This window comes from Monodon monoceros, unplaced genomic scaffold (genome assembly GCF_005190385.1).
Source record: "Monodon monoceros isolate NGI ecotype Baffin Bay Population unplaced genomic scaffold, NGI_Narwhal_1 Super_Scaffold_9, whole genome shotgun sequence".
Taxonomy (NCBI): domain Eukaryota; kingdom Metazoa; phylum Chordata; class Mammalia; order Artiodactyla; family Monodontidae; genus Monodon; species Monodon monoceros.
This window is the reverse complement of record NW_021703786.1, coordinates 30,937,090-30,959,205: the sequence shown is the minus strand read 5'-3', so window position 1 is coordinate 30,959,205 and position 22,116 is coordinate 30,937,090. Positions and strand designations below refer to the sequence as shown.

The 22,116-nt window shown below is 47.9% G+C and overlaps 2 protein-coding genes across 7 annotated transcripts in view; one reads left to right on the top strand and one right to left on the bottom strand.

Annotated features, from left to right (window-relative positions):
* The window catches only part of RAB37 (RAB37, member RAS oncogene family), a 71,234-nt gene that overhangs the window by 20,674 nt on the left and 28,444 nt on the right, over positions 1–22,116 (top strand). The window lies entirely within an intron of this gene.
* On the bottom strand, positions 1,202–18,708 carry CD300LF (CD300 molecule like family member f). Of its 6 annotated transcripts, none has more exons than XM_029213116.1 (8): positions 18,583–18,708; positions 7,114–7,443; positions 5,652–5,772; positions 4,738–4,850; positions 3,072–3,094; positions 2,598–2,744; positions 1,907–2,106; positions 1,202–1,442 (listed from the first exon to the last, which is right to left on the bottom strand). In XM_029213116.1, the coding sequence occupies exons 1-7, from the start codon at positions 18,623–18,625 to the stop codon at positions 1,951–1,953; spliced, it is 933 nt and encodes a 310-aa protein (XP_029068949.1). In that variant the 5' UTR covers positions 18,626–18,708; the 3' UTR covers positions 1,202–1,442; positions 1,907–1,950. The 6 variants fall into 6 exon arrangements, with proteins under 6 accessions (XP_029068949.1, XP_029068950.1, XP_029068951.1 ...); XM_029213117.1 differs by having other exon boundaries at positions 4,738–4,847; XM_029213118.1 differs by having other exon boundaries at positions 5,652–5,715.

Here is a 22,116-nt window from a genome sequence, read left to right as displayed (position 1 = left end):
GTGTCCCCTGCATCGGCAGGCGGACTCTCAACCACTGCGCCACCAGGGAAGCCCAAGTACTACTCTTACTTAGGGCAATGTGACAGAGAGGAATCAGAGGTGTAGCAGGGGCCACTGCTGTTAGGGGGGTCTGGGAAGGCCACCCTGGGAGGGAACATTTGAGCTGAGCTGTGATAATAAAAATAAGCTTTTTTTTTTTTTTTCTTGCCACACCACGTGGCTTGTGGGATCTTAGCTCCCCGACCAGGGATTGAACACAGGTCCCTGCAGTGAAAGCACGGAGTCCTAACCACTGGACCACCAGGGAATTCCCTTTTCTCCTTTTCTCCCTCTCTCCCTCCCTCCCTCTCTCCCTGCCTTTCTCTCTCTTTGGCAAACCTAACTATTCACATATCCGTTGGAAGACCATTCCAGAAAGAAGGAATAGCAAGTGCCAATGCCCTGAGAAGGGACCACGTATTATCTTGTTAGAAGGATGGAAGAAAGTCCAGTGTGGGCAGAGCAGGGCAAGTGAGAGGGAGAGTAGCCAGAGAGAGGGTCTTAGGGGCAGGCAGGGACCCATGGACCCTGGGGGCCTCCTGGGCTGTGGAAGAAGCCACTGGAAGGTTACAAGCAGGGAGTGATCAGGTCTGTGCTTTAAAGAGATCCCTCTGGCTGCTGGGAGGAGACTGGACTCAGGAGCAGAGAACAAGAGGGACTCCAGGCCGGGGACTGGACTAGTTTGGTAACCATGGAGATGGCAAGCTGGGATGAGATTCAGGATTCCAGAGGGAGAGTTGCCAGGACCCTAGAATAAAGACAGCAAGTCCAGCGTCTGTATATACTCGATGGCTGTCCCTGTGTGAGTAGCTGTGTATAGACACACACAATCACACACACGCACACACACACACACCACACATTATCCTCCTTATACGCACAGTCCAGGGTGGTGGCCCAGACTCCAGATTCTGGAGCCAAAATGCCCAAGTTCAAATTCTAACTTATCCACTTGCTAGCAGTAAAATTTGGTAAGTCACTGAACCTCTCTGTACCCAGATTCCTCCTCTGTAAAATGGGGACAATAATAAAGGCGTCCTCTTAGGGTTGTGGTGAGGATTAAATTAGTTACTGTAGGTAAAGCATTTAGGGAAGAGTACCTGTTACATAGTATATTTTTTCCTAGTACTGCTGTAACAAATTACCACAAATGTAATGGCTTCATTAACACAATACAAATTTATTCTCTTACAATTCTGGAGACCAGAAGTATGAAATCAGTTTCACTGGGCTAAAGTCAAGACGTCAGCCGGGCTGGTTCCTTCCGGGGGCTCTGGGGAGGATCCACTCCTGCCTTTTCAGCTCCTGGAGGCTGCGGCGTTCTGTGGATCCTGGCTGCATCCCTCCGACCTTTGCTCCCACCATCACACTGTCTTCTCCTCTGTAACCTTCTTGCCTCCCTCCTATAAGAACCCTTGAGCTTATATTCAGGGCCCAGTTGGATAATCCAGAATCATCTCCCCATCCACAATCCTCAACTCTGTTACACCTGCACAGTCCCTTATGCCACAGAAGGTAACATTCACAGGTTCCGAGGGTCCAGGTGCCAATAAGTCTTAGGACCATTGTTCAGTCCAGCGCTCGTGATAAGCAATAAATAAAAGTGAATTACTATTATTATCGTTACCATTGTGATTGCCCCCTCAGCAGCTCCAGAGTGTATCCCCAGCCCCCTCCCAAGCTGTGTGGGAGAGAAAGGGATGTGGAAAGACCCCTGTCTAACTCCCAGAAGCTCCCTGAGACTAGGCCCCGAGCCCAAACCATAGCTGGCCACGATGCTGACTGTATCAGACGGAGGCCTCAGGACCTGGCTGGTCCCATGAGGGGACTGGGGGGCAGGCAGAGAGCAGATGAAGCAGGAACGTACTCAGAGGCCTCGAGTGGGTCTGAGAGGGGCACCTGGAGCGCAGGCTAAGGCTTCTTGATGGCGCCGTATTCCGTGGGTTCCTCATGGCTCCTGCTGGGAATGCGGGTGATGAGGTACCCCATGTTGCTATAGGTTGGCTCTTGATCTGAGGTTTCCAAAGACAGAGCTGTACGGGCAATGTCTTCCTTGAGAAAGGAAACCTGCAATGAAGACGTCCTCGGGGTTAGAGAGGCCGGCAGGAGGCTGTGCCCATGGACGGAGGAGACCTTGGAGGAGCCTGGGGAGACAGACCCTCCAGGGCTTCTGGAGTCTTCTCCCAGGCCCCCCAGCTGCTCCCCCCTCCACTCTGCCAGGCACCTTTAGCTCCGGCCACGGCAGAAGATGCTCTCCCTCAATTCCATGCCAGGGCAGCACATTTGGCACGGAATCCCAGGTCCCTCAGCCTGTCTGGGTCTCCCCTGCCCAGCATGAGGACCGTGTCTGACCGGGCTCTGAGTCTCCCAATGCTAAGACCTGGTGTGGAGGCACTTCAAATGCCAAAAGCACGCAGGAGCTCTGCCAGCAAGTCTTTCAATGACTGCATCTTGGCCCAGCACCCACCCTCCAACGTGGGCGGGAGAAAGCTGGTCCTCAAAGGAAGGGCAACAGCGGGTCCGGTCTGAGCCCCGTAGCAGCCCCACCAGGCGCATACCATGGTGACATAATCCACTTCCTCCACGTTGGCCTGGGCGGGGGAAGAGGACCTCGTGGAAGCCTTCTTCCGGGATGACCCAGAGTTTTCAGTCTGCTGCAGGCTCAGGTTTGTGTAGCAGATGTCGCCCTCCTCGGGCTGAAGCACCTAGGAGAGGAAACACAGGTTTCTCTTCCATGGAGGGACGCGTGGCTCTCGGCTCCCCTGGGACCCCCCTCTCCCAGCTCCCTCTGCAACCCCCATCTCCTCTTAGCCTCCCACACCTCCCCCTCCCAAGCCCTCCTCCCTTCTGGCTGATTCCAGCATACAACCGGGCCCCTTCCCCGGCCCTTGCAGCTGGGCCATTAGTATATGGACATTTGGGCACAGGGTTTGTCTGATACATTTGGACCTTGGTGCTCCTGGGAGATGGAAAATAAGGAAGTGAGGGAAAGGTGTCTGGTGTCTCTGCTCTGACCTCGGGGACTCTCTTACCTGCTCTGGGGATATCCCAGCAGCTAAAAGACAAAAGCAATAGAGTTAGAAAGCCCATCCAGAGGCTCACAGGCGCCCTCAGGTCTGGGAGAGAAAAGAGGTGAATTAGGCTTCGGGCTCAGAGAGAAGAGACCTGGTTCTAATTCTGATCCCTCAGATGAGAACTAAGGAGACCTCAGCCCATCCATTCCCCACATCACAGAACTGTGCAATCAGCTACTCAGGTGGCCCTGCCAATTATCAACTCCCCCGGGATTAGGCTCAACCTAAAACTTCTGCTGGGATCCTGCCTGTGACGCCACCATTTCTCCACCTGCAGGGGTCAACTCAAAGTCACACCTACTTTCTCCAGCTATCCAGGCTGTCGAATCCCTCCCTCCCTGGCTCCCAGGGCATTTGATTTATGTCTGTCTCATCACCCTTGTCCCACTGAATTCTGGTTGGTCTTCAGGTGGGATGCGGGCTGCTGGATGGCTGAGCCTGTCCCTCCCATGCCTTCTGGGTGTGGACTGTACCAGGCACAAGAGGGGCTCCATCAGTACAAGCTGTCCACGAGAGGGGATGGCTCTAAGCCGCCCTCTGAGTGGAGTACCCGAGCTGGGTCATCACTGTCTGGACCAGCTCTCAGGTGCCCTCTGGTTCCTGTTTCTTTCTCTCCCTGCCCTCCCCCTGCCACCGTCATGCCCCCAGCTTCGGAGACAACAAAGAAACAAGAAGATTTTCCCTATGGTTTTTAGATACTGAGGGGGACAGAAAGTATTTTTAACTTAGGTCACGGACAATACATTGGGGAGAAAGTATGATGAACAGGAGTCAGGCTCCCGTCTCTCCAAACTACAAGATTCCCCAGGCTGTGGGGACAGAGCAGTGTTAAAGAGGGTCCCGTGAGCTCCCAGATCCCAGTGGGTTCTGAGAAAGGGAGGAGGTGCACTTAATGTGAGAACGTGGAAGTGGAGCCAGACAGGAAAAGTGTTTGGCCGAGGCCAGACCTCGTGATAGACAAGTGCAGACTCGTGAGCAGAGGCCCTTCCCTAAAGGGCAAATATACACAGAACAAGTAGGGTAGCCTGAGAAAGGGCTGAAGGGAAGAAGGGCAAACATAGGAGTGGCCACCAACATTCCTGAGAAAACACAGAGAACTGTGTATGAGTGTGAACAGGCACATGTGCGCGTTCGTGTGTGGGCTATGTTGTGTGTGCGTGCATGAACATGTGCTCGTGCATGTGTGTATACATCCATGCGTGTGCATGCGTGTGTGTGTGTGCGTGTGTGTGTTTCTCCATGCCCCCATGTCTATTCAGTACCTCCTTGACCACCACAGGAATTCTACTAAAGTGTCTGGGGACCCTAGGAAGGCTGCCCGCCTCAGGCCATTGCCATCTCTGCCACCAGGAACCAAACCAAGAAACAGACAGGGAGGCAGAGCAGAGAGGCAAGAGGAGCAAAGAGGGATGAGCAAGGTAGAATTGAGTCCAAAACCTCCTGGGTTCACCTCCAAGCTCCAGCCCCTCAAACTTCCAATCGCTGTGGCCTTTGGGACGGCACCCCTTCCAGACTGTGCAGGTATTCCCTTGGGCTGATGGTTCCCGGATGACCATGCTGGCCATCAATCCCACACACTTCCACCCAGCCCAGCCCCAGCCCGGTGTCAGCCAAGTCCCCTCACCTTTCTTCTGTTGTTTCATCATTCTCCAAACCACAAGTGAGGCCACCATCAAGAGAAGAAGCAACACAGCAGAGATGAAGGGAAGGAGGGTGCTGGTCCTCAGGAAGACACTGCTGGGAACGACAGAGGATGCCCCAGGCACCCAGGCTCACCTCCTGTCTTTGGCCTTATCCCAGCCACCTGGGAGCAGGGACAGCCACAGGCCTTGAAACCTTTCAACCTCTAGGCCTGAGGTTTCCAGTCTGGGAACCCCTACTCCCGGGTGCCCTCAAAGATGGTTTTTTAAAAAAAGAGAGAGGAGGGTTCCACAAGGTGTCTCAGTGGGTCTAGAAGCCAAACAGAAATTGTATGGCAAAGGCTCTGAAAAGGCCTCCCTGCTTCTAAGCTTGCCCCTTGTACAGGCTGAACAGTGTCCCTCATCCAGTAATTCATATTCATTAGGAACTGGAGAAGGTGACCCATTGGGAAATAAGATCTTTGCAGGGGTCGTCAAGTTAAGATGAGGTCATACTGGATTAGGATGGGCCTGAATCCAATGACTGGTGTCCTTATAAAAGGGAAATGGGGGCACACAGACACAGAGGGAAAAGGCCATGTGATGACAGAGGCTGAGATTGGAGTGATGCTGCCATAAGCCAAGGAGTGCTTGGCTTACTGGCAACCACCAGAAGCTAGGAGAGAGGCCCGGGACAGAGTCTACTTTTGAGCCCAAAGAAGGAGCCAACCCTGCCTACACCTTGATTTCAATTCTGGCCTCCTGAGCTGTGAGAGTAAGTGAGAGGAGGCCCCAGCATCCTTGAGCTTGAGGGTCCGGAGACAAGCTCTGGCTGGGACCTGGGACTACAAAAGTCCCGCCTTTGGAAGAGTTTGGGCCAAGTGGGCCACATGTAACAGCAGCATCAGAGCTGGCTTACCCGCTGTTGGAGCCGGGGCTGGTCACAGCCAGGGAGTCACTGGTCTGTTCCAAGCTGACTGGCACTGTGAACGTGTTGATAGCAGAGGTGACAGGAGTGGTGGCCGGCACTGCGGTTGGTGCTTGGCGTACAGACCAGGTTACACATTGCTCTGCCTGTTCACCCACCCGCAGCCTTAAACATGGCTCTGAGCCGGGAGTGGGGTGGGGGGGTGGGGATCATGGGCTACCTGAGGAGTCTGGAGCAGGGCCAAGGGAGAGGGCCTATAGCCTGGACTGCTCATATCTCCCTGGCCGCTAGGAGACTCAGAGCCTCAGAGGCAGGTGGAGCTGGCACAGGTCCGGGGAGGACATCAAGCAGAACTTGGAAGGTTAGGGGGGGCCAGGCTTGCCTCAGGACAAGGGCAGCTGGAGTTCAGCTGGAATTCAAACACTCCGGCTGCTTATGACAGGGCCTCGGCCAGTGGCCAGTGCCTCTCACCTTATTTATCCACAAGGACATGAACAACAGAATGGGGGCTCTCAGGTGGCTGACATACCCCAAATCTGTGACTTCAAACATGAGGACCAGCCCTGAGCAAAATCCTGAGGTTCAGGAAGAGCCTTTACTTGGGGCAAGTTATAAAGCTTTCACAATGGGGATGGTTACATCTCAGGAACGTTGTCAGGATTGAACGAAATGAGGCTGTGCTTTGCAAGTATAACAAGCCTCACACGTTCCTGGTGTGGTGGAGGCTCCGTTGACTGTGCACCCACCCCCGTTGCCACAGGTGCCCAATGAGCCGGTGTCACCTGTCCGAGGGTCAGCAGAAGCAGAGCCCAACAGATAAACTCGATCAGACCAAGGCACTGAGACCCCTGAGCCGACACGCTCAGAGTGTTTGCATTCTGAAAGGATTTAGGAAGAGAACATCCTTAATCCCAAATGTGTAAATGGCAAATGATGGGATTTCAGGCACCTGGGAATGCAGCCCTTTGATTGTGGAGGCCTTTCCAGACCCCAGGAATTAACCACAGCAGCCCCACTGTGCTGGGTCTTTCCCCCTGAGATGGGATATGGACCAGGGAGTGGGAGCTGCAGCTCTGAAGACCCAGCCCCAAATTCCAGAAAGAATAGGAACACCTGGGCAATGGGGGTCCCAGGAAAACATTAGCAGAAATTAGGGTCTCCGGGTGAGATCATCACCTTGATCTCCATGGGCAATAGACTCGGGCACTGGGAAAAATAATGTGTCGAGAAAGGCTTGTCCCATCCTGGAGGAGGCCCTGGGGGCCATGAGAGCCTCTAAGGGAAGCCTTGCCCCACCCAATCCCAGGTGGTCAGTGTGGGTTCCATGAGACCTCAGGACTCCCCCACCCTCTGTGACAGTTCACTCTGAGTGACAAGTCACTAAAGAGAGACCCCAGGGACCAGGACAGAGCAGGCCCTGAAGAGACACATCTACACATACACATACGCTTACCTGGGTCAATGGTCACTTTAACTTGGACCCCAAGGTCAGTTCCAAATCTCTCAATCCCACACCAGTAAGTGTCTGCATCGTTTAGCCTGAGCTTCTCCATGGTCACGGCGATGGTGCGGTTTTTCCTGTTGTCCCTGATGGACACGCGGTCCTTCTTCACCTCCTTCTCTGGTTCAGTGGTTTTAACGACGAACTCGCAGCTGCTCCAAGCAGCTCCTCGGCACCACCACTTCACATGCTTCTCCCACCCAGGGCTGTATTGACACTGCACAGTCAACGAGCCCCTCTCTAGGCTGCTCACTGCTTTGGGGCCGGTGATGGCAGATGAGCCTGGAAAACACGAATCCGTGTACCTGTCACCTCCCATCCTGAGGGCAGGGCCACAGCCTCCTGCATTGTGGATCGTTCCAATAAACCCAAGGTCCTCATGAGTTAAGTAGCCGTCAAGAAAGGAATATACCTTACACATAAAGACCTCTTGTTCTTCAGAATTCTACCAGATCAAAGCCACCAGAAAAATCCCATAAAAGCACAACTACAGACCTTAAAGAAACAAAAACGTTGACACAGAGCAATAATAACTTCCTGTAGTTCACCCCCTCTCCCCTTCTCTGTGGCCAGTAAGTCTTTCTATTTCCAGCAATGTCCTTTTGCAACCATCTCTGTGTTATGCTGGTCTGATGGGGAAGAAAGACCAGAGGACCCATTTCCACAGAAGATGACTTTGTACTGAGGACCTCAGGAGGTTCAGCTGAAACACCCGCATCACCTAGCCCTGGAGAAACTTCCTAACGGTTCTAATTGTTTCGAGCGGTTCTACTGTAAACCACCCTGGAAGGAACGCCTTTGAAATCGACCAAAACAGTGATGCAAATCAGTCTCCCCATGCTATGGAATCTGTAACGCCCAGATCCCATTTCTCCCCATTGAATTGCTTTGGTTCCTTTGTCAAAAAGCAAATCTGTGGGCTTCCCTGGTGGTGCAGTGGTTGAGAGTCCGCCTGCCGATGCAGGGGACAAGGGTTCGTGCCCCGGTCCGGGAAGATCCCACATGCTGTGGAGCGGCTGGGGCCGTGAGCCATGGCTGCTTAGCCTGTGTGTCCGGAGCCTGTGCTCCGCAATGGGAGAGGCCACAACAGTGAGAGGCCTGCGTACCGCAAAAAAAAAAAAAGCAAATATGTGAGTTCTTTATGGATTTTCCATTCTGTTCCGTTGATCCATTTGTCTGTCCTTTTGCCAATCCACACTGTCTTGAATACTATAGCTTTGCAGTAAGGCAGGTATCAGAGTAAAGCAGCATTTCCCGATATATATGTTCTTACTCTTTCTTTCATTTTCTCGCCTTTGAAAGATTCAAGATACAGAGAAATGTATCTTTATTATAAGAAAAACAACACTTCAAGCATGATGAAGAATGGCATCAGTGTCAGACCCTGGGAGGTAGTGAGGACCAGGGCAATCTGGAGAGCAAACGCCCCCCGCAGAGTCGTGACCCCTCCCACTCAGCCCACTGTCCTCATGCAAGAAGCAAGCAGTGTAATTTAAGATCTTTTCATTTTTCTGGAGGAGTCCAAATTCTGGGTTTGGGGTGGAACCTCTCAATTTTAAAACTCTGGCTTATTTAGAAACAACAGCAATCCAGCCCGGGCCACCCAAACCCGTCTGCCGGCAGAGCCTGCTCTCAGGGCTCAACTCAGATCCATACTCATAAGGGAGGCTCTTTCTGTCATTTTCCTTGTGTGTCTTTGTCAGCGTTGGTAGTAGAGATATGCTACTTTCACACAATTGATCTGGCAGATTTCCATTATTTTGTGCTCTGAGATCAGAACATAAATAGAGCAAAGGAATTTTGGTTTCTTTCGGATCTTAAAAAATTGGCTAGAAAACTATCTGGCAAATTCTTCATTGGGGCAAATTCTTTGATTACTTAAATTTTTTTCTCCATGAATATTGACCTATTTAAGCTTTCTTATTGTTCTTTAATAAATTCTGTTCTTTTGTTTTGTTTTTCCCCAAAAGATATCTATTTTACAGTGTATTAGCATAAAGTTCTGCAAATATAAAGTATCCTTTAATAATTAAATTTTTCATACCTATTATAATGACACATTTTGATGACATGTGCTGTTTTATTTTATTGATTACATGTGTCACAAGATTTCATGTTTTTCCTCCCCCTCTTACTCTTTCTTTTTTCCTGTGCTAAACCATTTTGAGATTTAGTTGGTAAATGTTACTGTTTTTAGTTTTAAGTTATTAATTTCTCATAGATATAATTTTATTTCCTTGAGATTACCACGTATCTTTTTCTAATTTGCTAAGTTTAAAGCTGGGATAATTTTCTTCCTTTCTAAAGTTAAATAAAGCATGTTGAAAACTAAGAATTTACTTCTGTCCACTTTTAAAGTTAAGATATAATTTGCATATCATAAATTTTACACTTTGAAAATGTATACTTCCGTGAGTTTTAGGATATTCACAAAGTTGTACAACCATGAACTCTATCCAATTCCAGAATGTTTTCATCACCCCAGAAAGAAGCCCTGTACCCATTAGTAGTGACTCCTCACCTACCCCTTCCCTGAAGCCTCTGGAGACCACTAATCTTTCTGTCTCTATGGACTTGCCTTTCTGGACATTTCATATAAATGGAAGCATACAATATATGATCTTTTTTGTCTGACTTCTTTTACTTAGCATAATCTTTTTAAGATTCATCCATGTTATAACATGTATCAATGTTTCATTCCTTTTTCTGGCTGAACATTATTCCATGGTGTGGATCTGCCACATTTTGTATATCCATTCATCACTTCATGACATTTGGGTTGTTTCCACTTTATACATAATTTTGGAACACTGTAAAAGTGCTTTTCTTATAAAACAAAGCATGAATCTATCCTCTGACCTAGCAATTTCACTTCTAGATATTTATCTAAGAGAAGTTAAAAACAAATGTCCACAAAAAAGAATTTTTATCACAGCTTTATTTATAATACCAACATATTAGAAGTAACTCAATGGAGTGGGAGGTTGGGGTGAGCAGATGTGAGCTTTTATATAGAGGATGGAGAGACAGCACGGTCCTACTGTACCGCACAGGGAACTATAGTCAATATCCCATGATAAACCCTAATGGAAAAGAATATATTTTAAAGGAACGTATATATATGTATAACTGAGTCACTTTGCTGTATAGCAGTAATTAACACAACACTGTAAATCAACTATACTTGAAAGAAAGAGAGAAAGAAAGAAAGAAAGAAAAAGAAACTCAAATGTTCACCAACAGGGGAACAGGTAAACAATTAGTAGCATATTCATAGTAAGAGCATAGTACAGAATAATAAGAAGGAGTGAATTAGTGATACAAAAAACAACATGGATGAATCTCAAAAACACACTGTGTGAAAGATCAAAAGAGAATAAACTTCATGATCCCGTTTATGCAAAGTTCTACATTAGGCAAAATAACCTTCGGTGATAGAAATTACAACAGTGATTCATGGGTGGGGGAAAGATTGGGAGGGACACTAAAGAACTCCAGGTGATGGAAATGTTCTGTATCTTGATAGGTGATACAAGTTACACGAATTTGTCAAAACTCAGAATTATACACTTAAGATCTATACATTTCACTATATGTAAATTATACCTTAATTTAAAAGACTCTTATGGGATGCATCTGGAGTTATGCTTAAGGACATTTTATAACGTTAAATGCATCTATTAGAAAAGTAAAAAGGACTTAAATTTAATAAACATATATTTCAGAAGTTAAACGAAAAACAGAAGGAGGAGTAGGAGGAAAGAAGAAAGTAGAAGAAAGGAAATAATGAAGTTAATAAAAATTAATGAAGTGGAAAAAATCATATAATAAGGAAATCAAAAAAGCCTAGAGTTGGTTAAAAATAAATAAATAAATAACCCTAATTAGATATTCATTACAGAAAGAGAGAGGTCTAAATAATGAATATCAGGAATGAAAATGGGGACATCAGTACATATCCTACACGCATTAAAAGGATAATAAGGACTTCCCTGGTGGCACAGTGGTTAAGAATTCGCCTGCCAATGCAGGGGACACGGTATCGATCCCTGGTCCGCGAAGATCCCACGTGCCGCGGAGCATGCGCCACAACTACTGAGCCTGCGCGCCTCGAGCCTGTGCTCTGCAACAAGAGAAGCCACCGCAATGAGAAGCCCGCGCACCGCAACGAAGAGTAGCCCCCGCTCGCCACAACTACAGAAAACCCGCGCGCAGCAACGAAGACCCAATGCAGCCAAAAAACAAAAAAGCTAACAAGAGGATAAGGCAATAATAGGATAGGATAATAAAAGGATATCTAGATAAGATTATGGCAATAAATTTGAAATTTTTTGGAATAAACAGATGCCTAGCAAAAATAATACAATGTGCTAAAACAACACAAAAAGAAATAGAAATCTGAATAATCTTACAACTATTTAAATAAATTAAATCCATTATTAAAAACCTCTCCAAAAGAAAACTCGAGACTTATATAGCTTCAATGGAGATATCTATTTACTAAACATTGAAGGAAGAAGTCATGTCTACCTTACACAAAAGAATTCTGAAACAAAGGAAAGGAGGATGCAATCCCAAATCCATTTAATGAGACTGGCATAATCTTGATGCCAAACCCTGACAAGGGCAGTGCAAGAAAGAAATATTATAAGCAAATATCACTCATGAATATAAGTGCAAAGGTCTGAAATGAAAACTCAGCAAGCTGAATCCAGGGCATCTTTTTAAGATGTTATAACATGTGTCAGTATTTCATTCCTTTTTATGGCTGATCACTATTCCATGGATCTGCCACATTTTGCATATCCATTCATCAGTTCACAACATTTGTTTTTCCCACTTTACACTAAGATCCCACATGCCGCGAGGTCAACACCCATTCATGATTTTCTAAACATTCTTAGCAAATTAAGAGTAGAACATGCTTTATCTGATAAAGATTATCTATTAAAAGCCTCAGGGCTTCCCTGGTGGCGCAGTGGTTGAGAGTCCACCTGCCGATGCAGGGGACACGGGTTCGTGCCCCGGTCCGGGAGGATCCCACATGCCACGGAGCGGCTGGGCCCGTGAGCCATGGTCGCTGATCCTGCGCGTCCGGAGCCTGTGCTCCGCAAATGGGAGAGGCCACAACAGTGAGAGGCCCGCGTACCGCAGAAAAAAAAAAAAAAAAAAAAAAAAAGCCTCAGCAAATACCACAATTAATGTGAGACATTGGCATGTACTTTATAATAATGTGTTAACCTGGACATTGATTCTGTATCCACTTTTCTGTACATGTGCTGTTTTCTGAAATTCTGACCAACATAGTGAGACATGGAAAAATATAAAATATATAATTATTGGGGGGAAATAATAACATTTATAGAAAATTTTTAAATCTTAAGTTTAAAAGGATTTTCATTTATAATGGAATTCAATAGAGTGGCTAAAGCCACAATAAATATATTAAAATCAATGGCTTTCCTATAAACCAGTAACAAGTAGTTGGAAAATAAAATAGAAAAGTGCTCATTTACAGTAGTAATAAAGGTGTATTAAATACCAAGGAATAACTTTAACAGAAACAACCAGGACTTATAGGAAAAAAACCAAACACAATGAAGTTTTCTTGACAGACATAAAGGTTTAAATATAAGAGAAGAGCTCTGTTATGATCCCGAATGAAAATGCTGTATACTGTAAAGATTTTCCTCCTTCCCAAATACATTTATAGATTTAACTCAAAACCCCCAGAACATTTTTAGAGCATGTACATTTTTTTTCAGATAATCTCCATCTATACACATGTGTGTATATATATGAATATGTATGGCTATGTAATAAATATTATATTTACTATGTGCTAGAGATTATTTGAATAAATGAAGAGACAAGAATTTTTAACATATTAAAGATGAGCAGTAAGGAGGGACTTGCCTGCCAGGTATCAAAATAGTACCAGGCCAGGGGCTTCTTTGGTGGTGCAGTGGTTAAGAATCCGCCTGTCAATGCAGGGGACAAGGGTTCGATCCCTGGTCCAGGAAGATCCCACATGCCGTGGAGCAGCTAAGCCCATGTGCCACAACTACTGAGCCTGCGCTCTAGAGCCCACAACCCACAACTACTGAGCCCGCATGCCACAACTACTGAAGCTCTCGAGCCTAGAGCCCGTGCTCCACAGCAAGAGAAGCCACCACAATAAGAAGCCTGCACGCCACAACGAAGAGTAGCCCCTGCTCTCCACAACTAGAGAAAAGCCCACGTGCAGCAACAAAGACCCAACGCAGCCAAAAATAAATAAATATTTTTAAAATAAATGAAAAAAATAAAATAGTACCAAGCCATAATAAAGAAACCAGTTTGTGAATATAACAAGACTGTATACACATATCAATAGGACACAGTCAATAGCCTAAAAACAGACCTAGTCTATTTAAGAATTTCACATATACCATAAAAGACTAAAACGATAAACAGAGAAGGGAATGGTTAAGGCATAACCCTATCCTGTCACCTCTCAGTGTGCTCCATTTAGGTAAATATAGAGAGATTAAGGAGGTCAGCATAAAATAGCAAAGCATTTTTTAAACTGAAAGAAAACAGAAGTGAATCTCTATAAAATTCCTGGATGACAGGGAGATCTTTTGAAACTTGAAATCAATGGACAACAGGAAACAAGAAAGAGTTAGTAGTGAATTTGACTGCATGCAAATATAGCACTTGGACATACCAATAAAAAAAGACTGAAAAGGCAAAGAACAGACTGAGAGAAATATTTAGAACAAACAACATAGAAAAGGATTAATAGAGTTTCTCTCGATTAAGAGTGTATAGAAGAAAAACATTAATACCCCATTTGGAAAACTGATGGGAGGGTAAGAGGCAAGTCACAAAGAGGAAATTCAGCGGCTAATAAAACTCAAATGTTTCATTTAAATAATCTAGCAAATAAGAAATGTGGAAGACAACACCTTTTTTCACATAACAAACCAATCAAGTTTTGATGACTCACTTTTTTGCTGACGGGGGCCAGGTGGTCCAGGCACTGTGAGAATATGCTGGAAGGAATGTAGCTGGTTCAGCCATACAGAAAGCCATATGGCAGTCATATGTATCAAACACAGTCATGCCCTTTGCTCCAGTAATGCTACATCTAGGATTTGGTTCTCGGGAAATAATCAAAGAGGCTAACAAAAAGGGTGTGCACAAAGATTCATCACATAATTAGCAAAAATAAAGGAAACAAAGTTAACTTCCACCAATTAGGGAAATAAGTATATAATGAAATATAATGCAAACACTGCTACTTATGCTTAGAAATATTTTTAATTATGTGGAAAATTCTCATATGAAGTGAAAATAAGGGTGTTAAAAAATCGTATGCAGTATAACACCAATGAACTTTTAAAATATGCATAGAAAACAAAGCTTAAACATAAATAAACCAAAATCTTAACAACTGGTCACCTCGGGCATTAAGACAGACATGAGGGGTTTTTTTGTTTTTGTTTTGATTTTTATTTATTTATTTTTGGCTGTGTTGGGTCTTCGTTTCTGTGCGAGGGCTTTCTCTAGTTGCAGCGAGTGGGGGCCACTCTTCATCGCGGTGCGCGGGCCTCTCACTGTCGCGGCCTCTCTTGTGGAGCACAGGCTCCAGACACGCAGGCTCAGTAGTTGTGGCTCACGGGCCTAGCTGCTCCGCGGCATGTGGGATCTTCCCAGACCAGGGCTCGAACCCATGTCCCCTTCATTGGCAGGCAGACTCTCAACCACTGCGCCACCAGGGAAGCCCCAGACATAAGGTTTTTTTATTTTTCCTAATTCTTCATTTTTTTCCTGTACTTTCCCAAGTGTCAACAATGAGCATTTACTACTTTCAAAATCATAGGAAAAACAAATGCCTGGACAGGGCTGTTTAATAGTGTGGTAGGCAGAGCAGTGGCCCCCAAGGATGTCTGTGTCCTAACCCCCAGAATCTGTGAATACGTTCACCCTTACATGGCAAAAAGGGACTTTGCAGATGTCATTAAATTAGGGATCTTGAGATGGAGAGATTATCCTGGATTATCCCGGTGGCCCAATATAATCAGAAAGGTCCTTAACCGAGGGAGGCGGGAGGGTCTGAGTCAGGGAAGGAGTGATGACAATGGAGCGGGGGCTGAAGTGATGTGGGACCACACGCCAAGGAAAGCAGGCAGCCTCTGGACTTCCCTGGCGGTCCAGTGGTTAAGACTCCGCACTTCCACTTCAGGGGCCGCAGGTTTGACCCCTGGTGGTCGGGGAAGTTCCGCACGCCACAGGGTGTGGCAGGCAGCCTCTGGAAAGCCTCTGGAAGTCGAGGAATCAAATTTTCCTCCTAGAGCCACCAGAAGGAACGCTGCCCTGTTGACTCATTTTAGACCTCTTATCTCTAGACTGTAACATTATAAATTTGTGCTGTTCTAAGCCACTAAGTTTGTGGTCATTTGTCCCAGCAACCCTAGGATTCTAACGCGGATGGCCATTCCATCTTTAGTTGTCATTTAGTAACAGATCTGACCCTTGAACTCGACTGAGCATTTAGTATCAGCTCTGACCCTTGGACCATCTGCTCCACTCACTTCTCGGACCCCTCTTCCAGGTCCCCACTCCCCATCAACCTGTGCTGTGGGAACCCTCCTGGCACAGAGGCAGCCTGGAGCTCCAAGAAGCAGCATCCTCCCTGGGCATGGTTACTCACAGCCTAGATGATCAGGAATAATCCTAGATCAGGTGGAAGCTGAGCCCCAGGGGGAGGTGAGTGGCTCACGGTCAGTGAGTGACAGTTGAGACTGGACCCCATCTCCGGCTCAGCGGGGGACAATCAGCTAATTTCCACTCTGGGTCAGCACGTCTGGGGTCTTGTCCACCTCTGCCACCACTTACGGTGAGGCTTAAGTTGGACAAGACAGCTAATTTTTCTCTGAAAAAAATAGCATCATTAAGACTCTTTTCTCATAGAAAATGAATGCTATAAAGCCCGGTGGGAACTTTCTGGGGTATTTTCTTGTGTACTTTTAAAACAATGAACCCTTGCGAAGAGGGAAGTAGTGCTGGTTAAATGTGTTACTTGCAATCGGAAGTTCTATGGGAAAGGCTGGTGACAGGTGGCACCGAGGTTCCCACTTGAGACTGGCTTCCTGTTAGTGCACAGCTGAGCCTGTCCCACTTCAGACAGATATTCCCGCTCTGCCTCAATCACTCCTAAACCACATACACACGCGTGCGCGCGCACACACACACACACACACAAACACACACTACTCTCACATCTGCTCACCATCAAGTTCCCCTGTTCCCAGACGTCAGGGAAAAAAAGCAATCCTTTACGTGCATTCCCTGCTTTGCTTGTCAATTTGTCCCCTATCTTCTCTGTTTCTACACCGAAACTCAAGGCTGAGCTTCCACAAGCCACCCGCAGCCACCGGCAGGAGGAGAGCCACACATCTCTCTCCTCCCCAGAGACCTTTTCCCCAAAGAGATAATAGTATCCTCCCAATCGGCCCCAGCAGGCTGTTGTGAAGTGTGTAAGGAAGCCACAAGGCCTTTCTGTTCCTCAAACGTACCACGGCCAAGCTCATTTCCACATCAGAGCCTTGCTGTGCCCGGTGCCTGAAAAGGCGTCCCTGATCTGAAGTGCCCGTTCCTTCTCATCTCCCAGGTCTCAGCTCAGAAAGCGCCTCCTCAGAGAGCTCCTTCTAAGCCCACCCTATCGAAAGCACAGCCACCAACCCCTGAGTCAGGGCATCTGGCTCAGCTCTGTTCACAGCACGTGTCACTGCTTGGAAGCATCATTTTCATTTCTATGCCTGATGGAATGAATGATCCAATCAGACCACGTAAAAGAGTCACTGGTCACAAAGGGATGTCCGGTTGTCATGCCCTCTGGAGACTCAGGTCCAAACACAACCACAGAAACTTTTCTCAGGAGAACATGACTGCTCCTAATTCTTCTCTCTGCTCCTTATTATCTTCTCATGGAGGTGTAATTCACATACCATGTAATTCACCCTTTTAAAGTGGTTTTGTAAGATATTCACAAAGCTGTGCAAACATCATCACTAATTCCAGAACACTGTCATCACCTCAAAAGAGAAACCCCATACTCATTAGGCGTCCCTTCCCCTTACTCCCTCCCCCAGTCCCTGGCAACCACTGATCTACTTTCGGTCTCTATGAATTTACATATTCTAGACTTTTCATATGAACGGAATCATACAAAGTACAGCCTTTTGTGTCTGGATTCTTTCACTGAGCTTAATCCAGGTTGTAGCAAGTGTCAGTACCTCATTCCTTTTCATGACGAGTACTATACCATGGTATGAGTATACCACGTTTTATTTATCCATCCATCAGTTGATGTGCATTTAGATTGTTTCCACTTTTTAGCTATTATGGACTATGTTGCCCTGAACATTTGCATACCAGTTTTTTGTGTTCTTTTTTTTTTTTTTTTTTTTTTTTTTGCGGTACGCGGGCCTCTCACTGTTGCAGCCTCTCCCGTTGCGGAGCACAGGCTCCGGACGCGCAGGCTCAGCGGCCATGGTTCACGGGCCCAGCCGCTCCGCGGCATGTGGGATCTTCCCGGACCGGAGCACGAACCCGCATCCCCTGCATCGGCAGGTGGACTCTCAACCACTGCGCCACCAGGGAAGCCCCCCCTTGACTTTTAATCAAAATGGTATCCATGGGACTTCCCTGTCGGTCCAGTGGTTAAGACTCCAAGCTTCCAATGCAGGGGGTGTGGGTTCGATCCCTGGTCGGGGAACTAAGATCCCACATGCCACACGGCGTGGCCAAAAAAAAAATGGTATCCATCAACCTCAAGTTGGCTTCAACCCTGTGTCTCTGCTCATGTCCCTGTCCCCTTTTCCTCTTCATTCTACCAAGCTAACCTCCTCTCAACCTTTCCATTCTACTATTTCCTTCCCCGAAAGCCTAGAACTGCCTCTCCCTCTCCATCTGGCAAACTCCCGCTTCCCTTCCTTCCAGGCCCCCTTCACCCTCACCCCTTCCCCAGAGCCCTCCCTTGCTCATAAAGCTTTCTGGAAGGTGACAGTGCAGGAGCAAATATTCGCCAGTTCTCCTGAGCAACCAGGGTGCCTCTGCTTTTCTGTGACCAGTGGGAGCCATCCGTCTGTCCATTTTGAATGACCAGCCCCTGGGTGGTCAGGAGTTATGCCTGGTTCTAGGTTCATCATGAAGACCATGCTCCATATTTCTGCATCGGCCGTTGTGGGCACCGCAACACAAGGGTGAGGGATTGAGTGGATGAAACACACAGGCTCACGACGGGGAGGAACTACTTAGAAAGCGGGTTCGTTTCTCAGCAGGACACCTTGCTGGGCTCCCTCCTCCCTCTGCCAGCCACTTCCTCCTGCCCCATAGGCTTTTCCCGAGAGAACAGACCCAGACCCAGCTCACCTGCGAGCCGGCGGAGGAGATAGAACAGCAGCAGCAGGTGCATTTTCTCCTCACACGGGTCCTCCTTGGTGGAGTGTGTCAGCGAGAACCAACTGCAGTCTGCTTCATCTTCCAGCCCTTCTGCGCTCACTTATTCTCACTCTTGTACTTCCTCTTTCAGGCCCTTCCCACTGGCGAACGAGACTCAAAGAGGAAGGAGGTGGAATAGGTGAAATTTCAAGGCAGTTGGCAATTCAAGAAGTGATCATAAATAAGCTTTTGAGAAATACCTCCCTGTCCGGAGCCATGATGGGTTCTCTAAAAGGAGAACTTTGCTCCTTCTTGGCCTTGAAGTTTGCAGACCCACCAGTTCTGAGCAGCTCTTACTCAGTCCTTCTCCGTTGGTGGGAAGACCGGGATGGGGGGAAACCAGCCCCACTGGAGAAGTCGTGGGGAGCTAAGGCTGATGCACACAAGGTCCTAAATGTGGAATTTCAAGCGTAGCCAAATTCTCGGGAGCCTGGAAGGTCAGGAGTTCCACTGTATCACGGGGGGCTTGAGCCAAAGTCAGAGAAGAGATTGTAGATTCCAATCTAGACCAGAGATTGGAATGAGGGGGTGAGAGGGTAACAAAACCCAGACTACCTACTAAAAGAAAGGGGCTCGAAGAGTAGGGACACGGGTATTCCCTGGGGGTCCAGTGGTTACGGCTCCGCACTTCTTCCACTGCAGTGGGCACGGGTTCGATCCCTGGTCAGAGAACTAAAAAACAGAGTAGGGACAAGTGAGCAGGGAACTACTGGTCCAATGGGCAAGAGGGGCCTCTGTCCTGAGAACATACCAGGAACTCTTGTTGCTGTGCCCCAGTTTACAGCGTGAGAATCCATGGATATCGATTCCAGCCTGAATCCTCCAGAAACTTGTCAGTTATACCTTCCTGAAGAAACCAGCTCATTGTTCATGGCTAGTACCCGCTAGCTCCTCTCAGCCCCTGACACACACCTTGTGATAGCTATCTGTTGCAGTGGGAAGAAAGGATGCACCAGCTTCGCCTGTCTGACTCCCTTTCTTTTTTGACAATTTTGTGCCCATCTCCCACCCCTCTCCCCCATCAGAATCCCAGCAGGACCTGGGGTTAAGCACAGAAATTAGGAAAGGATTGGACGTTTCTCATATTTTGTTCCTAGAGCCACTTTTGCTGTGTGTCACACATACCTTGTGACATCTTGAGGAGCGAGTGAATCCCAAGGAGAGATATAAGCCCTCACAAGCTCATCAGGAGTGAGTAGGCATCAGGAGGGTTATCTGCACTGAAAAACACAGCAGCTAATAAGCCAGGATGTGGCCAGAATTGGCCTCTCACTTTACATACCTCCAGACCGTAAAATAAGGTCAACAATACAGGGTGAGAGCTCGGTCAGCCCTTGGTCCCCACTGCTCAGCAAAGCTATCCTTGGCCTGTGGCACTGAACAGCTATGCCAAGAGACATTGGGCCCCAGCAAACAGGAACACCATTTGGCTTGCAGGGGAAATGACCAAGGAATTAAGCAATTTGGAGCACCCTGAAAAATAAGGGACAGATGCTTTGAGGGATGTGGGGTAATCTCTCCTTTCTTGAGAGCAGGCAGTAGGAGTAAACAGCCTCTGAACTACCCCAAAACTCTGCCTGTGGCCTGACCCTCTGCTCCTGGGCCCTTCTGGATCAAGAAGAGAAATTCTCCTTTGAATCAAGAAAGGAGAATTCTTGGGCTTCCCTGGCGGCGCAGTGGTTGAGAGTCCGCCCGCCGATGCAGGGGACGTGGGTTCGTGCCCCGGTCCGGGAAGATCCCACATGCCGCGGAGCGGCTGGGCCCGTGAGCCATGGCCGCTGGGCCTGCGCGTCCGGAGCCTGTGCTCCGCAACGGGAGAGGCCACAGCGGTGAGACGCCTGTGTACCAAAAAAAATAAATAAATAAAAGAGAATTCTCTGAGCATCTCTAAGTGATAGCAAGTCTGTTCCTCTAAACAAATGCCTCTGGGCACTAGGGGAGCGTCAGGCTTTTCTGGGGGCCCTGTGTCCTCAAAGACCCATTTGAGGCCCTCATCCCGGCTTGGCCATTGACGTCTACATGAGCAGTAACCTTCAGTGGCCTCCAATGTCCCCATCTGCGAAGGAAGGAATTGGACGGGTCGTCTGAGATTCCCCTGCCCCGAGGCACCTGTGGGTGTGTGCGTGAATATGTGTATGTGTGCACACATGCGCGTGCATGTATGAACACATGTGGTGTGTTCCTGTTTGTATGTGGGCCCATGTGTGGGAGCTGTGTTACAAGTGTGTAATGCATTGTGCGTGCTAGTGCTGTGTGTGCACATATGTAGTGTGTGTGTTTTGTGTGTGTGTTGATGCAAGCATCAGGTTCTCCTGGTGACAAGGAGCAGGTAGCTTGCTCAAGCTACTTCTCTAGGTCATACTGGACTTACAAACTACAATCATTTCCGAACCCAATCTGTTCTCAGGGGGAGGAGCTCCTGTATCGAAAGGGCCGGTTTTGTTGAGTCTCTCCCACTCTGGAATAGAAGGCCCACGAGATGTCTGTTCCAAGACCCACTGGAGAATTACAAAACCAAAGTCTAAACCAGGTGGAACTGAAGAAAACCAAGGAACTAAGCCTCTCCATGGAGGAAAAACAAGAAACAGCCAGACTTCACCGGGACCAGAGCAGATGGGTGTCCAGAATCCAGGCACCCCCGGGCTGAAAGAGCCTCACTCTGGGCTCTGCCACCAGCACGGCAGTGGCTCTGCTGTGCTCCCCTTCTCAGCTCTTCTCACTGGGGTGGCTAGATTCTCGCTTCTTTGTGACAGTGAGGAAGAGGTCCATTTGCCACGAATCGATGGTGTCAGCACCCCTCACTTGACCAGACCCCTATATCAAATTTTGTGTTCATAATTTGGGGATCCTTTTTTTCTTCAAAAGGGCCCCCAACATTGTATAAGCTTCAGGCCTGTGATAGATGGTCCCACCCTGGATACCTACCCTTTGACTCCCTAGCCCTTCTCACAAAGAGGCAGAGTCTCTCCCCCCTCCACTCGAGTCTGGACCAGACTTAGGATCTACTTTGCCCAAGAAAACGCAGCGAAAGTGATGCTGGGACTCCCCTGGTGGTGCAGTGTTAAGAATCCACCTGCCAATGCAGGGGACACGGGTTCGATCCCTGGTCCGTGAAGATCCCACATGCCGCAGAGCAACTAAGCCCGTGTGCCGCAACTACTGAGCCACACTCCAGAGCCCACGAGCCACAACTACTGAAGCCCACGCGCCTAGAGGCCGTGCTCTGCAACAAGAGAAGCCACTGCGATGAGAAGCCCGCACAGCACAATGAAGAGTAGCCCCCGCTGGCTGCAACTAGAGAAAGCCCGTGTGCAGCAATGAAGACCCAATGCAGCCAAAAATAAGAAAGAAAGAAAGAAAGAAAGAAAGAAAGAAAGAAAGAAAGAGAGAGAGAGAGAGAGAGAGAGAGAGAGAGAGAGAGAGGGAGGGAGGGAGGGAGGGAGGGAGGGAGGGAGGGAGAAAGAA